Source organism: Lepus europaeus, chromosome 6, assembly GCF_033115175.1.
Source record: "Lepus europaeus isolate LE1 chromosome 6, mLepTim1.pri, whole genome shotgun sequence".
In the NCBI taxonomy this organism is placed as follows: domain Eukaryota; kingdom Metazoa; phylum Chordata; class Mammalia; order Lagomorpha; family Leporidae; genus Lepus; species Lepus europaeus.
The window spans coordinates 118,094,392-118,106,971 of record NC_084832.1 but is presented as its reverse complement, the minus strand read 5'-3'; the positions used below and the strand labels follow the sequence as shown (position 1 = coordinate 118,106,971).

Sequence of the window (12,580 nt, the reverse complement as noted above, 5' to 3'; positions counted from 1 at the left end):
TTCAACCTGTAGTATAAACAACGTCAACATACTCTCCAATTTTCTGTTAGTGTTTAGACTGTAAGAACTGAAAGCTCTCATTACAAGACAGACAAATAGTCAGCTGTGTATCAGAAGCATAGTGAGCTGGATGTAGAACAGAAGCAAGGAGAAACAGCAGCTCGTGGCTGGCTGCTGCCTCACTCATTTTTTCTGCTGCATTCCGAATTCAGCCTAGTATTTATGATACTGAATGGAGCTGTTTTAGCCAAGCTTGGAGGAATATCATAATGCATCTACATTCCAGTCGCCAACTTCTCAAAACAAGTCTTGGACTGAGCTACTGAGGTGACAAAAATGGGAGGTTTTACTCCGTTAAAATGTGAGCGTGTGCACAAACAAGGCCACACCTTAGTCCAAATGGGAAAAACACAGACCTGGTGCATGTGCTCATTTTCCCCCTCGAAATTCTGCAAAGCACGGGTGGTGGTCTTGTGGACAGGTGCAGCTGACAGCCACTCACTACTCGCACTTTTTCTGCAACAACTACTCACTGCTCGCTGTGTTTATTTTGCTGGGCACTGCCCATGGCTGTGGCACCTGGTAATCGCAGTCTTCATAAAAAACAGATACACTGCAGACAGTGTGCGCAGCTCTTAGAGGGGCAGTTACCCAGAGCTGGCACAAGGGAATAGGCCATCTAAGTACACGCCTTGTTTCCCTCTCGCTCTAATAATGAAACCTAAGTCTACGTATCTGTTCAGGTGCCAGGGGATTTCGTTGGTGTGGAAGCCTAGCATTTCCAGCATTCCTGCCCTCTGCTAGTGCGCTACCGCACTGAAGGAGATCACCCAGAGACGCCAGCTTTACAAGCACGCCCGCACCTGTAGCAGAGTCTTGTCAACTTCCGGCAGTAGGTGGGCCCCCAGGCAGGTGGCACAGTCACCTCCACCCACGGCTGGGGTACCTGAGCTAACCAGGCACGCTTCTACTTTATACCAGCCAGCAAGGCATGAGATAAACTTGAGCTAAGAACCTCAAAAACAGAGAGGCACTGAGCACCCCGCACGGTGCTGGACACAGGGTTCCTCTTGCTGCAGTCTGCGGAATGAAGGACTGCAGATGCAAATGCAAACCCTCACCCCCGGTAGGCCTCCTCGTGTTCCACAAGGACTTCCCGCAGCAAGGAAGCAAATTAGAAGCAAGGCTGAAATGAGAAAACTCGATAGAACCAAGAGGGGGCGCCAGCAAACACGCCGGACAACCTCACCCTCGCTGTGTGCCATTTTCAAAGCGCACAGGATCGTTCTCGAAGGACTCATGTTGTTTATTTTGTTGTGTTTTCTCTTCTAAAAGTATTCAGAAATAATAACTTGGATTTTTTTTCGCCTACGAGCTGGCACAGCAGGTCAAGCCAGCACTCGGGAAACCCGCATGCCACAGCGGAATGCAGCCTTGTGTCCTGACTACGCCCCTTCTGATCCAGCTCCCTGCTCATGCACCTGGCCCAGGTACCTGGCCACCTCCTCCCCACAAGGGACACCTGGATGGAGTTCCAGGATCCTGGCTTTGGCCTGGCCCAGCCCTGGGTGTTGCAGCCGTCTGGCAAGCAAACCAGCGGATGGAAGATCTTTCTCTCTCTGCCTTTCAAACGATTCAATGAATGAGTAAACAACCAAATAATAAAGGCAAAGAAGAACACACCTGTAGTCGCAGAAATCACAGGTTAGAGTAACCAGCAGGAGAGAAGACGGAGCAGATTCTAGATTTAAAATCACTGCGATCTGGAGGGACGCAGGGAACCAGCATCCTCACGGGTGTGCCTGTGCAGTTCACCATGGAAACGAGCGGGCAGCATCCAGCAGAGACCTGCATCACTCACACACACACACACACACATACACATGTACACACAAACACATGCGCGTGCACTGCCGCCGCCCCACACAGTGCACAGTCCACGTACCTATTGCTTGAGCTAAGGCTATCACGACCTCCTGGCAGGTCGTGACTTCGGTGACCCCACACACAATCCTCTGGACTCCGTCCACCCATACTTTCAGTTCCATGGTGCACCGCTCACACGAGGGCCGGGAGAGGGCTCATCGGGCTGTCAGGTCATGTCTCTGGCTACAGGAACAAGGCGAAGGCAGAGGCGGTGCCGTCAGCTGGACAAGGGGGAAAGAAAAAAGATGGTCAATAAAAAGGAACCTCAGCATCTCTCACATAGTACTATTATGTATAAACATTACACAGAGCACATCACATGTCAATACATGCAAATCCTGCCTCTGCCGGGCCCAGAACGCACAGGTGCGGCTGCACACACCTGTCGCGGCACGGTGCCGTTTCACACGTGTGATCACTGCAGTCATTAACACGTCACGCTCCGCCGAGTTAACCAGCCTCGCTTACTTAACCAGCCTCGCACCTTTCATCTTTTGGAAATTTTTCATTCGGGTAACTTCTGAGGTTGAGAAAAAACCAGGAGAGCAACAGTGTCTGTCACTGTAGGAACCATGTAACGCAGCCCAACCGCACGAGCCTCGCCATTCTGTCCAGGGAGACGGCTAACTCCGCGTGCCCTCCCGGCTGCAGGCGCCCCTCCCGGCCCTCTGTTCCCAGGTCTGGCGTTGTCACCCCTGCCCGGAAGACGCCAACGCCTAGCTCGGCCTGTCGACGAGGCGCTTACAGGAGCTCGGTGGAAGGAATGGGATCTCGAGCCCACGGCTGGCAGTCCCCCCTCTCCATGGGTGACCTGCTGGCCTGGACACTTTTCTGCACTCCGAAGTTACTCCAACGACATACACAGTCACTCTTCGCGCGTTTCTCACTTGGCTGCGGCATCGCATGCCAGGCAGAGAGTGGCATTCTCACGCGGTCGATACAAAGCCGCCTTTCTTGTATTTGTCCGAATGCTACTGGCCTGTGAAACATCAGTTACACACAGCCGGCCTCCCTGTGGGCTTTCAGAATCCCAGTTGTCCCTGTGCTCAATCCTTAACTGACCTGCGATTTAGTTTGTTTGTCGTCGTTTTGTTGTGTTTCCTTTATAAAATACCTAATGGTTATGAGATGTAAGGAACACTGATTTGATTAAGAGACTACAAATACATGGGTGTGTTTTAGGGTTTGCAATGGCACGGATGCTTCAGAATGATTTATTAAAAAATTTAAACAATTATTCAATCATTAAAAAGCTCATTAAACACACTGGACACCTTTCTTGTGAAACCCTTTCACTACAGACTGGAGCTTAGGCCCGTGTCTTCTCTGAAGGGACCTTGCCCACTTCTGGGTCACCTGCTCACTGGGGTGGACGAGCCAGAACACCAGTGCTGGGAGAATCGGCCTGACGACGCTCCCCAGGGCAGGTGCACACTTTCTGGCACCCGGCAAACAGCACAGGCCCGGCTGCAGGCCGACTTCCCCGGACACCGAGTCAGCGTGGCTTCCCTAACTCCCGTCTGCACGGACCGAGAAGAGGCCATCCTCCCACTTCCGGGAGGAAGGGGCGCCGCGGCCAGAGACAGCTGGAAGCCAGTCAACAGTTCCACGAGTTCCTTCGCGGCTGGAGCTCCCAAGCCTTTTACATCTCGATAAAGAGTTGCACGCGGGGCTTCAGACAGTTCACGGAGGAGACCACGAAAACCGCCACGTGGGCGCACTCGTTCCGTGACACCACGGACTAGGACCTCTTTGATGACCTCTCATATAACTGGAAAATTAAGGTTTCAAAGAAAAGGCCACACATGAATATATCGCTTTACTAAATTAAAAAAAAAAAAACAACAAACAAACAGCTGAGTTAAAGTCTACTTACAATCCAGTCCCTTATTTTTCACTAAAAAGACTTAATCTCAGGAAACCTGCCAAGGGAGGCCGCAGCTCTCCCCGGGAGCCCCTCCTCCCAAACAGAGCTACCTGTCAATCAACAGGAACCTGTGAGACGCGTTTTTCTCCAAGTCACAGAAGAGCACTCAGCCTGAGATCTCCCTGCTTGACACGTTCTTCAGTGACAGCACAGGCGCGAGGTCTCACAGCCACCTGCAGAGTACACTCATCTCCTAAAGAGACGTCCCCCCCGCACACTCATCTCCTACAAGAGACGTCCCCCCCACACACTCATCTCCTACAAGAGACGTCCCCCCCACTGCGCACTCATCTCCCACAAGAGACATCCCCCCCGCACACTCATCTCCCACAAGAGACATCCCCCCCGCACACTCATCTCCCACAAGAGACGTCCCCCCCCCGCGCACTCGTCTCCTACAAGAGACGTCCCCCCGCACACTCATCTCCTACAAGAGACGTCCCCCCCCGCACACTCATCTCCCACAAGAGACGTCCCCCCCCGCACACTCATCTCCCACAAGAGACGTCCCCCCCACTGCGCACTCGTCTCCTACAAGAGACGTCCCCCCCCGCACACTCGTCTCCCACAAGAGACGTCCCCCCCCGCGCACTCGTCTCCTACAAGAGACGTCCCCCTCTGCACACTCATCTCCCACAAGAGACGTCCCCCCCCGCACACTCATCTCCCACAAGAGACGTCCCCCCCGCACACTCATCTCCCACAAGAGACGCCCCCCCCGCACACTCATCTCCCACAAGAGACGCCCCCCCGCACACTCATCTCCCACAAGAGACGCCCCCCCGCACACTCATCTCCCACAAGAGACGTCCCCCCCCGCACACTCATCTCCCACAAGAGACGCCCCCCCGCGCACTCATCTCCCACAAGAGACGTCCCCCCCCGCGCACTCATCTCCCACAAGAGATGTCCCCCCCCCGCACACTCATCTCCTACAAGAGACGTCCCCCCCCGCACACTCATCTCCTACAAGAGACGTCCCCCCGCACATTCATCTCCCACAAGAGACGTCCCCTCCGCGCACTCATCTCCTACAAGAGACGTCCCCCCCCGCACACTCATCTCCCACAAGAGACGTCCCCCCCGCGCACTCATCTCCTACAAGGTCCCCTGCACCACACCAGCACCTGCCACTTCCCCCGCTGTCTTCTCTGCTTCCGTGAATCTGACCACTTTAAATGCCGCATACAAGTTCTCCACCCCTTTTTTAGCTTTTAGATTAGGACCAAATATTCTATCGGAAATATCATTATTTGCCTTTGAACTTTTAAATGAGTAAATACAAACCCACACCACACACACACACACACACACGTGTTAACTGTTACAGGGTACCGTCAACCCTCGTGGAAACACTGAGCGTCCATAAGGCTGCTTAGTCACATAAAGGTGCAGGCCCCAGCTGATCAGACCTCCGCAGCAGCTCAGCGCCCAGAGGCGACTGGCACCTGCGGTTCTGTCTTCTCACCACCAGCAGTATCTTCCAAACCTGGAACCTTCAGAGTGGGAAATGTCTCAGCAGTCCAGAGCAGTGGGCCAGCCGGCCCCGTGTCTGTGGGAGGACCACTGAATTTTTAGGGAGAACATGGCTTCTCCAGGTTTTGGGCCATACTGACCATCATCCCTAGTCTCCCCCCACCCAGAATCACAGTCACTCCTGAGTTATTGGAGGGGCCTGTCCCCTCCGTCTCCCCAGCAGGAGCCCCCGGCACTCCCCTGTTGGAGCTGCAACCCTGACCTCTCCAATTCCCGCAGCGGCACACCCAGCCCAGCAGACCCCAGAGGGAGACGGAGGCCTACACTGTGGGTGCAGGTGGTACAACAGCCCGACTGCAACCGACGACCCGGGAAGCGAAAGGCCCCGTGTTCCAGCCGGAATTTGGAACACCTTTCCCCATGGAGACGGTGGTGCAGACACAACTAAGATTCTACTGCAGATGTATGTATTTTTAAACATTTATCTATCTTTTTTATTTGAGAGGCAGAGAGAGAGAGTAGACAGAGAGCAGAGAGGAACAGTGAGAAAAACTGGGATCCTATCTACAGGTTCACTCTCTAAATGCCTGCAAACACTCCGGTTTGGGCTGCAACCAGGAACTGGGTCTTAGGTCTCCCCCGTGGGTGGCAGGGACCCACATACTTGGGCCATCACTTGCTGCTTCCCAGGGTGCATATTAGCAAGAAGCTGGAAGCAGGAGTGGAGCTGGGACTTGAACCCTGGCACTCGATGTGCGATGTGGGCGTCCCACGTGGTGTGCTCACTGCTGGCATATTAACTACCCAGGCGCTGCTTTGACGATGAGGTTCCTGCACTCACGTCACTGTATGTGAAGCTTACTGATTCGGGTGCACGCTGGCAGGGAACACACGCACTGCTGGTGGTCCAAGTGCCCGAATGAAGCACCTGCGTTTGCAGACACAGCCTTGCTGCCGGCCAGCTCTCGTTATCTGCAGAGTCCGCGCTGGGTCAGTCTGCCCACTTGCGGACATGTGGAACCCCTCCAGTCAGCGGCGCTCTCCTGCTCCTGGCGTGGACACAGGAGCCAGGACGTGGAGTCCCTGGCTGAGACAGAACGAGGGGACACTGCTCCCAGGACCTGCCCGTGTGCAGGTCCCGCACTGCGCCTGCGCGGTGCTGTGAGTGTGGCACGTTTTGCTGGTGGGGTCGCTGCTTCCCCAGCCCCTGGCACAGTGTGGGGCCGAGGGGCTGCCCAGTGTTCCTGACGCAGGGAGGCTGTGATGGGTCTGCTGGAGGAAACCAGCGGAGCTCGTGCGGGCTGCAGCTGTGGCTCTGGTGGCTGGCAGCGCAGTGGGCATGGAGCAACGGCACAGGCTGACAGGCTGTCTCCACGGGTCCATGTGCACCGGAACTTCAAACAGCACATGGAAAATGGATACCTTGAAAACACTAGGCCTGCAGTTCCAAAGTTTTGTTTTTTTTTTTTTTTTTTCTTAGAGCACCAAAATTAACTTACCATAGAATTCCACTTCCACCAGCTTTCTGAAGGGTTCTCTTCCTGAGTGGTTCGGACTCCCTGTGACCAAGGCTCGCGGAGACCCGCCCTGTGTTTCCCCAGCGCCAAACGGTCAGCATGTGCTGATCCAGTGGTCACCGGAACCTGATGAACACAGCTCCTGTGATCAACGACTATTTTTTAAAAGATTTATTTTCATTTTATTTAAAAGGCAGAGGTAGAGAGAAAGGACAGAGAGAACGCTTCGATCTGCTGGTTTACTCCCCAAATGGCCACAATGGACAGGGCTGGGCTAGGCCGGAAGCCAGGAGCTTCATCTGGGTCTCCCACGTGGGTGCAGAGGCCCCAGGACTTGGGCCATCTTGTGGCTGCTTTCCCAGGTGCATTAGCAGGGAGTTGGATCAGAAGGGCTGGAACCAGTGCCTATGTGGGATGCCAGCACGGCAGGCGGCAGCTTTAACCCACTGAGCCACAGTTCTAGCCCTCAAATGTGTATTTTTAAGGACTTTTTCTTTTTTTTATTTTATTATTATTATTTTTATTTTTGACAGGCAGAGTGGACAGTAGAGGGAGACAGAGAGAAAGGTCTTCCTTTTTGCCATTGGTTCACCCTCCAATGGCCGCCGCGGTAGGCACGCTGCGGCCGGCGTACCGCACTGTTCCGATGGCAGGAGCCAGGTGCTTCTCCTGGTCTCCCATGGGGTGCAGGGCCCAAGGACTTGGGCCATCCTCCACTGCACTCCCTGGCTACAGCAGAGAGCTGGCCTGGAAGAGGGGCAACCGGGATAGGATTGGTGCCCCGACCGGGACTAGAACCCGGTGTGCCGGCGCCGCAAGGCGGAGGATTAGCCTAGTGAGCCGCGGCGCTGGCTGGACTTTTTCTTATGATAGTAAGCACCACGCTACTGAGGAATCTATTACTCACTAGAGACTAGAAGCAAACTCACGGGTGGCTTACGGCCAACTGTGATACTTTGTTCATTGCTGGATTTACTCAGGATCTGAGGTTACTGCGTATCGGAGCTTTCTTCTTAAAAACAGGAGACAGCTTGGCCTGTGGTAAGACCTGCACAGTCAGGCTGGTGCTGTAACAAAAGAACACTGATACGGGCCGCTAGTGCTTCTGGCCTCACAGAAAAAGACGTTCAGCACAAGAAACCTGGTGCACACAGCACCGTAGTGATTACAACTATTAATAACCAGACAGTAAAATTCTCATTCAAATAGAAAACCGATCACAACAAAAACAAACAGCAAACCCCAAGTCCTTAAGGACACGGGTGCCTGGCCTACCAGCTGGAGATGCTGTGTCTCCCAGCCGCGGCCCCTGCCTCTGGCTGCCTGCTGGCACAGCCCCTGGAGGCAGCGGGTGACGGCCATGTCCAAGACCTGAACTGAGGTCCTGGCTCCCGACTCAGCCCAGCCCGGACCTGGCCACTGCCGGCATCTGAGCAGTACTCCAGATGGGAGCTCGCTCTGAAAACAAATACAGAGACGTACAAAGAACCCACCAAAAACAGCAGCAAGAGCCCTGGAGCTCAGTCCGCCTTACCCCAAGACCAGGCCCGCACGTGAGCTTGTGCAGAGAGCTATTGCAGCGAAACGGGTCTTGGGAACGTTCAGTCAATCCGAGAGGCCGGGGAATGCCAGTGGGCACAAGTTTCCCGTGGGAGGTAAGACGGAGCACGGTGTGGGAGGAGGAGTAGAGAGAGTGAAATAACCAGGAAAAAGTGGCAGGAAGCTAAGAAACCCACCCTGGTCCACACAGGGAGTTTGTGAAGATCTGCCCCAGGTGCTGGTCACCGGTCACCTGCCCTCAAAACACAGTGCTCGGGACAAACGCTGACCACACGCTGGTTCCAGAGAATTCTGGAAACCCAATCACACACGATTCTCTGTTAGGAAAGCCACTGTTTCGCTCCACTGCGGTCCTGCAGCGCGAGTGTGTGCTGTTATAAGAAGGTGGAGGGCAAACCCGGCACGGAGCGCGGACCTCAAACCTCGGCCGTATGGAGAGCGCTTCCCGAAGCACGGGGCTGGGAGCAGACGCGCTGGCGGGGCTCCGCAGGGAAGCTGGGCTCCAGCGTCCCGTGGCTCTCGGGGATGCACAACGCACAGCCAGACGCAGGCCCCACTCACCAGCTCACAGTCGCTCAGCCCATCTGGGACTCCGCGTCGGGGAGGCGCTTGCAAACAAGGTGCACAACATCCACAGAATGTCCCGTGGAAGCGTGGGAGACACACTGCCAGCCGTGAGCAGGCAGACAGGGGTAAGCTAGGTCAGCTCTTATTTGCAGGGACAATGAGAACAAAAGAGAAGGCAGAGCCAGCCTCCTCTGATGTGAAACGTCGTCACGGCACCATTACTGTATCTCTTCTAAAGACACTTGTGCACTTCCTCCTTTTAGAGATTTGTCTAAATCACAGTGCTTCTTTGACTGTCTGAAAAAGTTTACCGCTGCAGGACTGACGCTGTGGTGTAGCAGGTAAAGCCGCAGCCTGCAGTGCAGGCATCCCACATGGGGCGCCAGTTCTAGTCCCAGCTGCTCCACTTCCAATCCAGCTCTCTGCTGTGGCCTGGGAGAACAGTTGAAGATGGCCCAAGTCCTTGAGCCCCTGCCCCCGTGTGGGAGACCTGGAGGAAGCTCCTGGCTCCTGGTTTCGGATTGGCACAGCTTTGGACGCTGTGGCCATTTGGAGATTGAATCAGCGGATGGAAGATCTCTCTGTCTCTCTCTCTCTCTCTCTGCCCCTCTGTAACTCTGCTTTCAAATAAATAAATAAATCTTTTTTTTTTTTTTTGACAGGCAGAGTGGACAGTGAGAGAGGGAGAGAGAAAGGTCTTCCTTTGCCGTTGGTTCACCCTCCAATGGCCGCCGTGGTAGGCGCACTGCAACCGGCGCACTGCGCTGATCCGATGGCAGGAGCCAGGTGCTTCTCCTGGTCTCCCATGGGGTGCAGGGCCCAAGTACTTGAGCCATCCTCCACTGCCCTCCCTGGCCACAGCAGAGAGCTGGCCTGGAAGAGGGGCAACCGGAACAGAATCCGGTGCCCCGACCGGGACTAGAACCCGGTGTGCCGGCACTGCAAGGCGGAGGATTAGCCTAGTGAGCTGCGGCGCCGGCCTAAATAAATAAATCTTTTAAAAAAATGTTCACCTCTGCAGCATCTATGGGTGTTGTTTTGAGTCCCAGATGCTCTACTTCCGATCCAGCTCCCTGCTGATGGTCTGGGAAAGCAGTGGAGGGTGGCCCAAGTGCTTGGGCCCCTGCACCCATGCTGGGGACCCTGATGGAACTCCTGGCTCCAGCTCGGCCCAGCCCTGGCTGTTGAGGCCATTTGGAGAGTGAACCAGCAGATGGAGGATCTCTCTGTCTCTCCATCTTTTTTTAACTCTTTGAAATGAATAAGTCTTAACAAAAAGTGAGGAAACAAAAGCTGCCAATTCTGAACACTCTGCACATCCCATTGATTAAATCAAGTGCGCCCGAGCCTTTTCCTGCCTACTGTCATCCTCAGGTTTCAGGTTTTAGACAGACCCTAGGACTGGATTCAGCGACTCTGGCGGGGCCAGCCTCCGCAGTGGGGGCCCCGAGTCAACCACACGAACCGCACTCTGCTCAGTACATGCGACTTGCTTCTCCCTCTCTTTCTCTCCACCATTCCAGCTCTGCCGTATTCTTCAACCACGACCCCGCCTGGGAGGCGCTATGGAAGCTGCGGACATCCAACCCGGGGGTGGGTGGGGGCGTGGGGGGCACATGGCGCCCTCTCTCCAGCTGCGTGAGGTCACTCATGTCAGTTCAGTGAGGCCAAACGGCTACGACAGCCTGGTTTTCAGAGCCGGCAACCCTCTCGCCACCAACCAGTAGCGGCCCCTCACCGAGCAGAGAACGCTGAGGCCTGGCCCAAGTACACCCCGCATGCACAGCGCGTGCCCAGGCGCCGGCAGGGACACTGTGCAATCACACCGCACCTCACGTCACTCACACCAGCGAAGTAGAACGATCAAGTTCTGCACAAACTGACGTGAGGCGCGCAGTGCAGAGGGCGCTGAAGGAGCTGCTCCTGAGAATAACTGTGCACGCTGATCCCGGAGTGAGTGTGCACGGACACAGCGTTAACACGGAAGAACTGCCTGGTCCGGGCCGGCGCTGTGCCGCAGCGGGGAAAGCCACCGCCCGCAGTGCCGGCATCCCATACGGGCGCCGGTTCAGGTCTCGGCTGCTCCTCTTCCAGGCCAGCTCTCTGCTGTGGCCGGGGAGTGCAGTGGAGGATGGCCCAAGTGCTTGGGCCCTGCACCCCATGGGAGACCAGGAGGAGGCACCTGGCTCCTGGCTTCGGATCGGTGCAGCTCTGGCCATTGTGGCCAATTGGGGAGTGAACCAGTGGATGGAAGACCTCTCTCTCTCTCTGTCTCTGTCTCTCTCTGCCTCTCTTCTCTGTATAATTCTGACTTTCAAATCAATCAATCAATCAATCAATCAATATTTAAACAACCAAAAACCATGCCTGATCCGCTCTTACTAATTGTCGCTGATGCTTACGGCAGGCAGAACAAGATGGCACCCTACAATCTGACTTCTTAAAATGTTTTTCAAAGATCTTTATTTGAAAGGCAGAATTACACACAGAGAGCGAGAGACAGACAGATGGGCCTTGCACCCTCCGGTTCCCTCTCTAAGTGGCAGTGATGGCTAGGGCTGGGCCAGGCCGAAGCCAGGAGCTTCATCCAGGTCTCCCACACGGTGCAGGGGCCCAAGGACTCAGGCCGTCTTTCGCTGCTCCCCCAGGCTCACTAACAGGAAGCTGGGGCTGACCCCTGGGCTCACCTGAGATGCTGGCGTCCAGCCCCACAACTCGACTTCATAAAATCTCTTAAACAAGGAACATAAAAACAGTATATTATTAGGTTCTAGTTCTTGCTGTACAATTTTTAAAAAACCAAACAAACCCACAAGAAGCCATCTGCTTTGCAATGAAACCTCCTGTGCTGGCCCCGGCCTGCACTGTGGCCCTCCAGAGACACCTGAGCACCTGTGTAGTCCCAGTGCTCCCATCACGCCCTGACTCCAGCTGCACTGCTAAGGACGGGCATTACTGTCCAAGTCTTCTGGCACAAAACCAGAGCTGCTGCTGGCACCGTGGCATGGCAGGTAAAGCCACCGCCCACAGTGCTGGCATCCCATACTGGTGCTGCTTTGCATCCTGGCTGCTCCACGTCCAATCCAGCCCCCTGCTAACGTGCCTGGGAAAGCAATGGAGGATGGCCCAACTGCTTGGGCCCCTGCACCCACGTGCGGAACCCAGAAGAAGCTCCTGGCTTCGGATCAGCCCAGCTCTGGCCGTTGGGGCCATTTGGAGAGTCAATCAGAGGTTGGAAGATCTCTCTATCTCTCCTTCTCTCTCTCTCTGTAACTCTGCCTTTCAAATAAAAATTAAATATTAAAAAAACAAACAAAAACACATGCTTCCTGCTCCACGTGCCAGCACACGGCTTGCTCTGAGTAACCAGTAGGGAGCTGTAGCAAGCAATGGTGTCACGTTCTTCTGCTGAACAAAGTTGCTGGGAGCTCATGACAGCTGTCACAGGCAGACGCATGCCCAGATCTGTGACAGTGCTCCCTGAGCAGCTGCCTTGGCCCCTGTACTATAAACCAGTAAACACCTGCGAGTTTGCCCCCAGCAACCACAGCTCCCATGGTCGTGGCAGACACGCAACGTTAACCACTGCATATAGGACGGTGCCTCC

General features: G+C 54.9%; 1 protein-coding gene across 3 annotated transcripts in view; it reads right to left on the bottom strand.

Moving 5' to 3' along the window:
- RASSF8 (Ras association domain family member 8) overlaps window positions 1–12,580 on the bottom strand; it is a 101,019-nt gene that overhangs the window by 20,651 nt on the left and 67,788 nt on the right. For all 3 annotated transcript variants that reach the window (XM_062194960.1, XM_062194958.1, XM_062194959.1), the window contains exon 2: window positions 1,946–2,147. In XM_062194960.1, coding sequence (XP_062050944.1) covers window positions 1,946–2,048 — 103 coding nt within the window. In that variant the 5' untranslated portion in view covers window positions 2,049–2,147. The remainder of the gene's footprint in view (window positions 1–1,945; window positions 2,148–12,580) is intronic.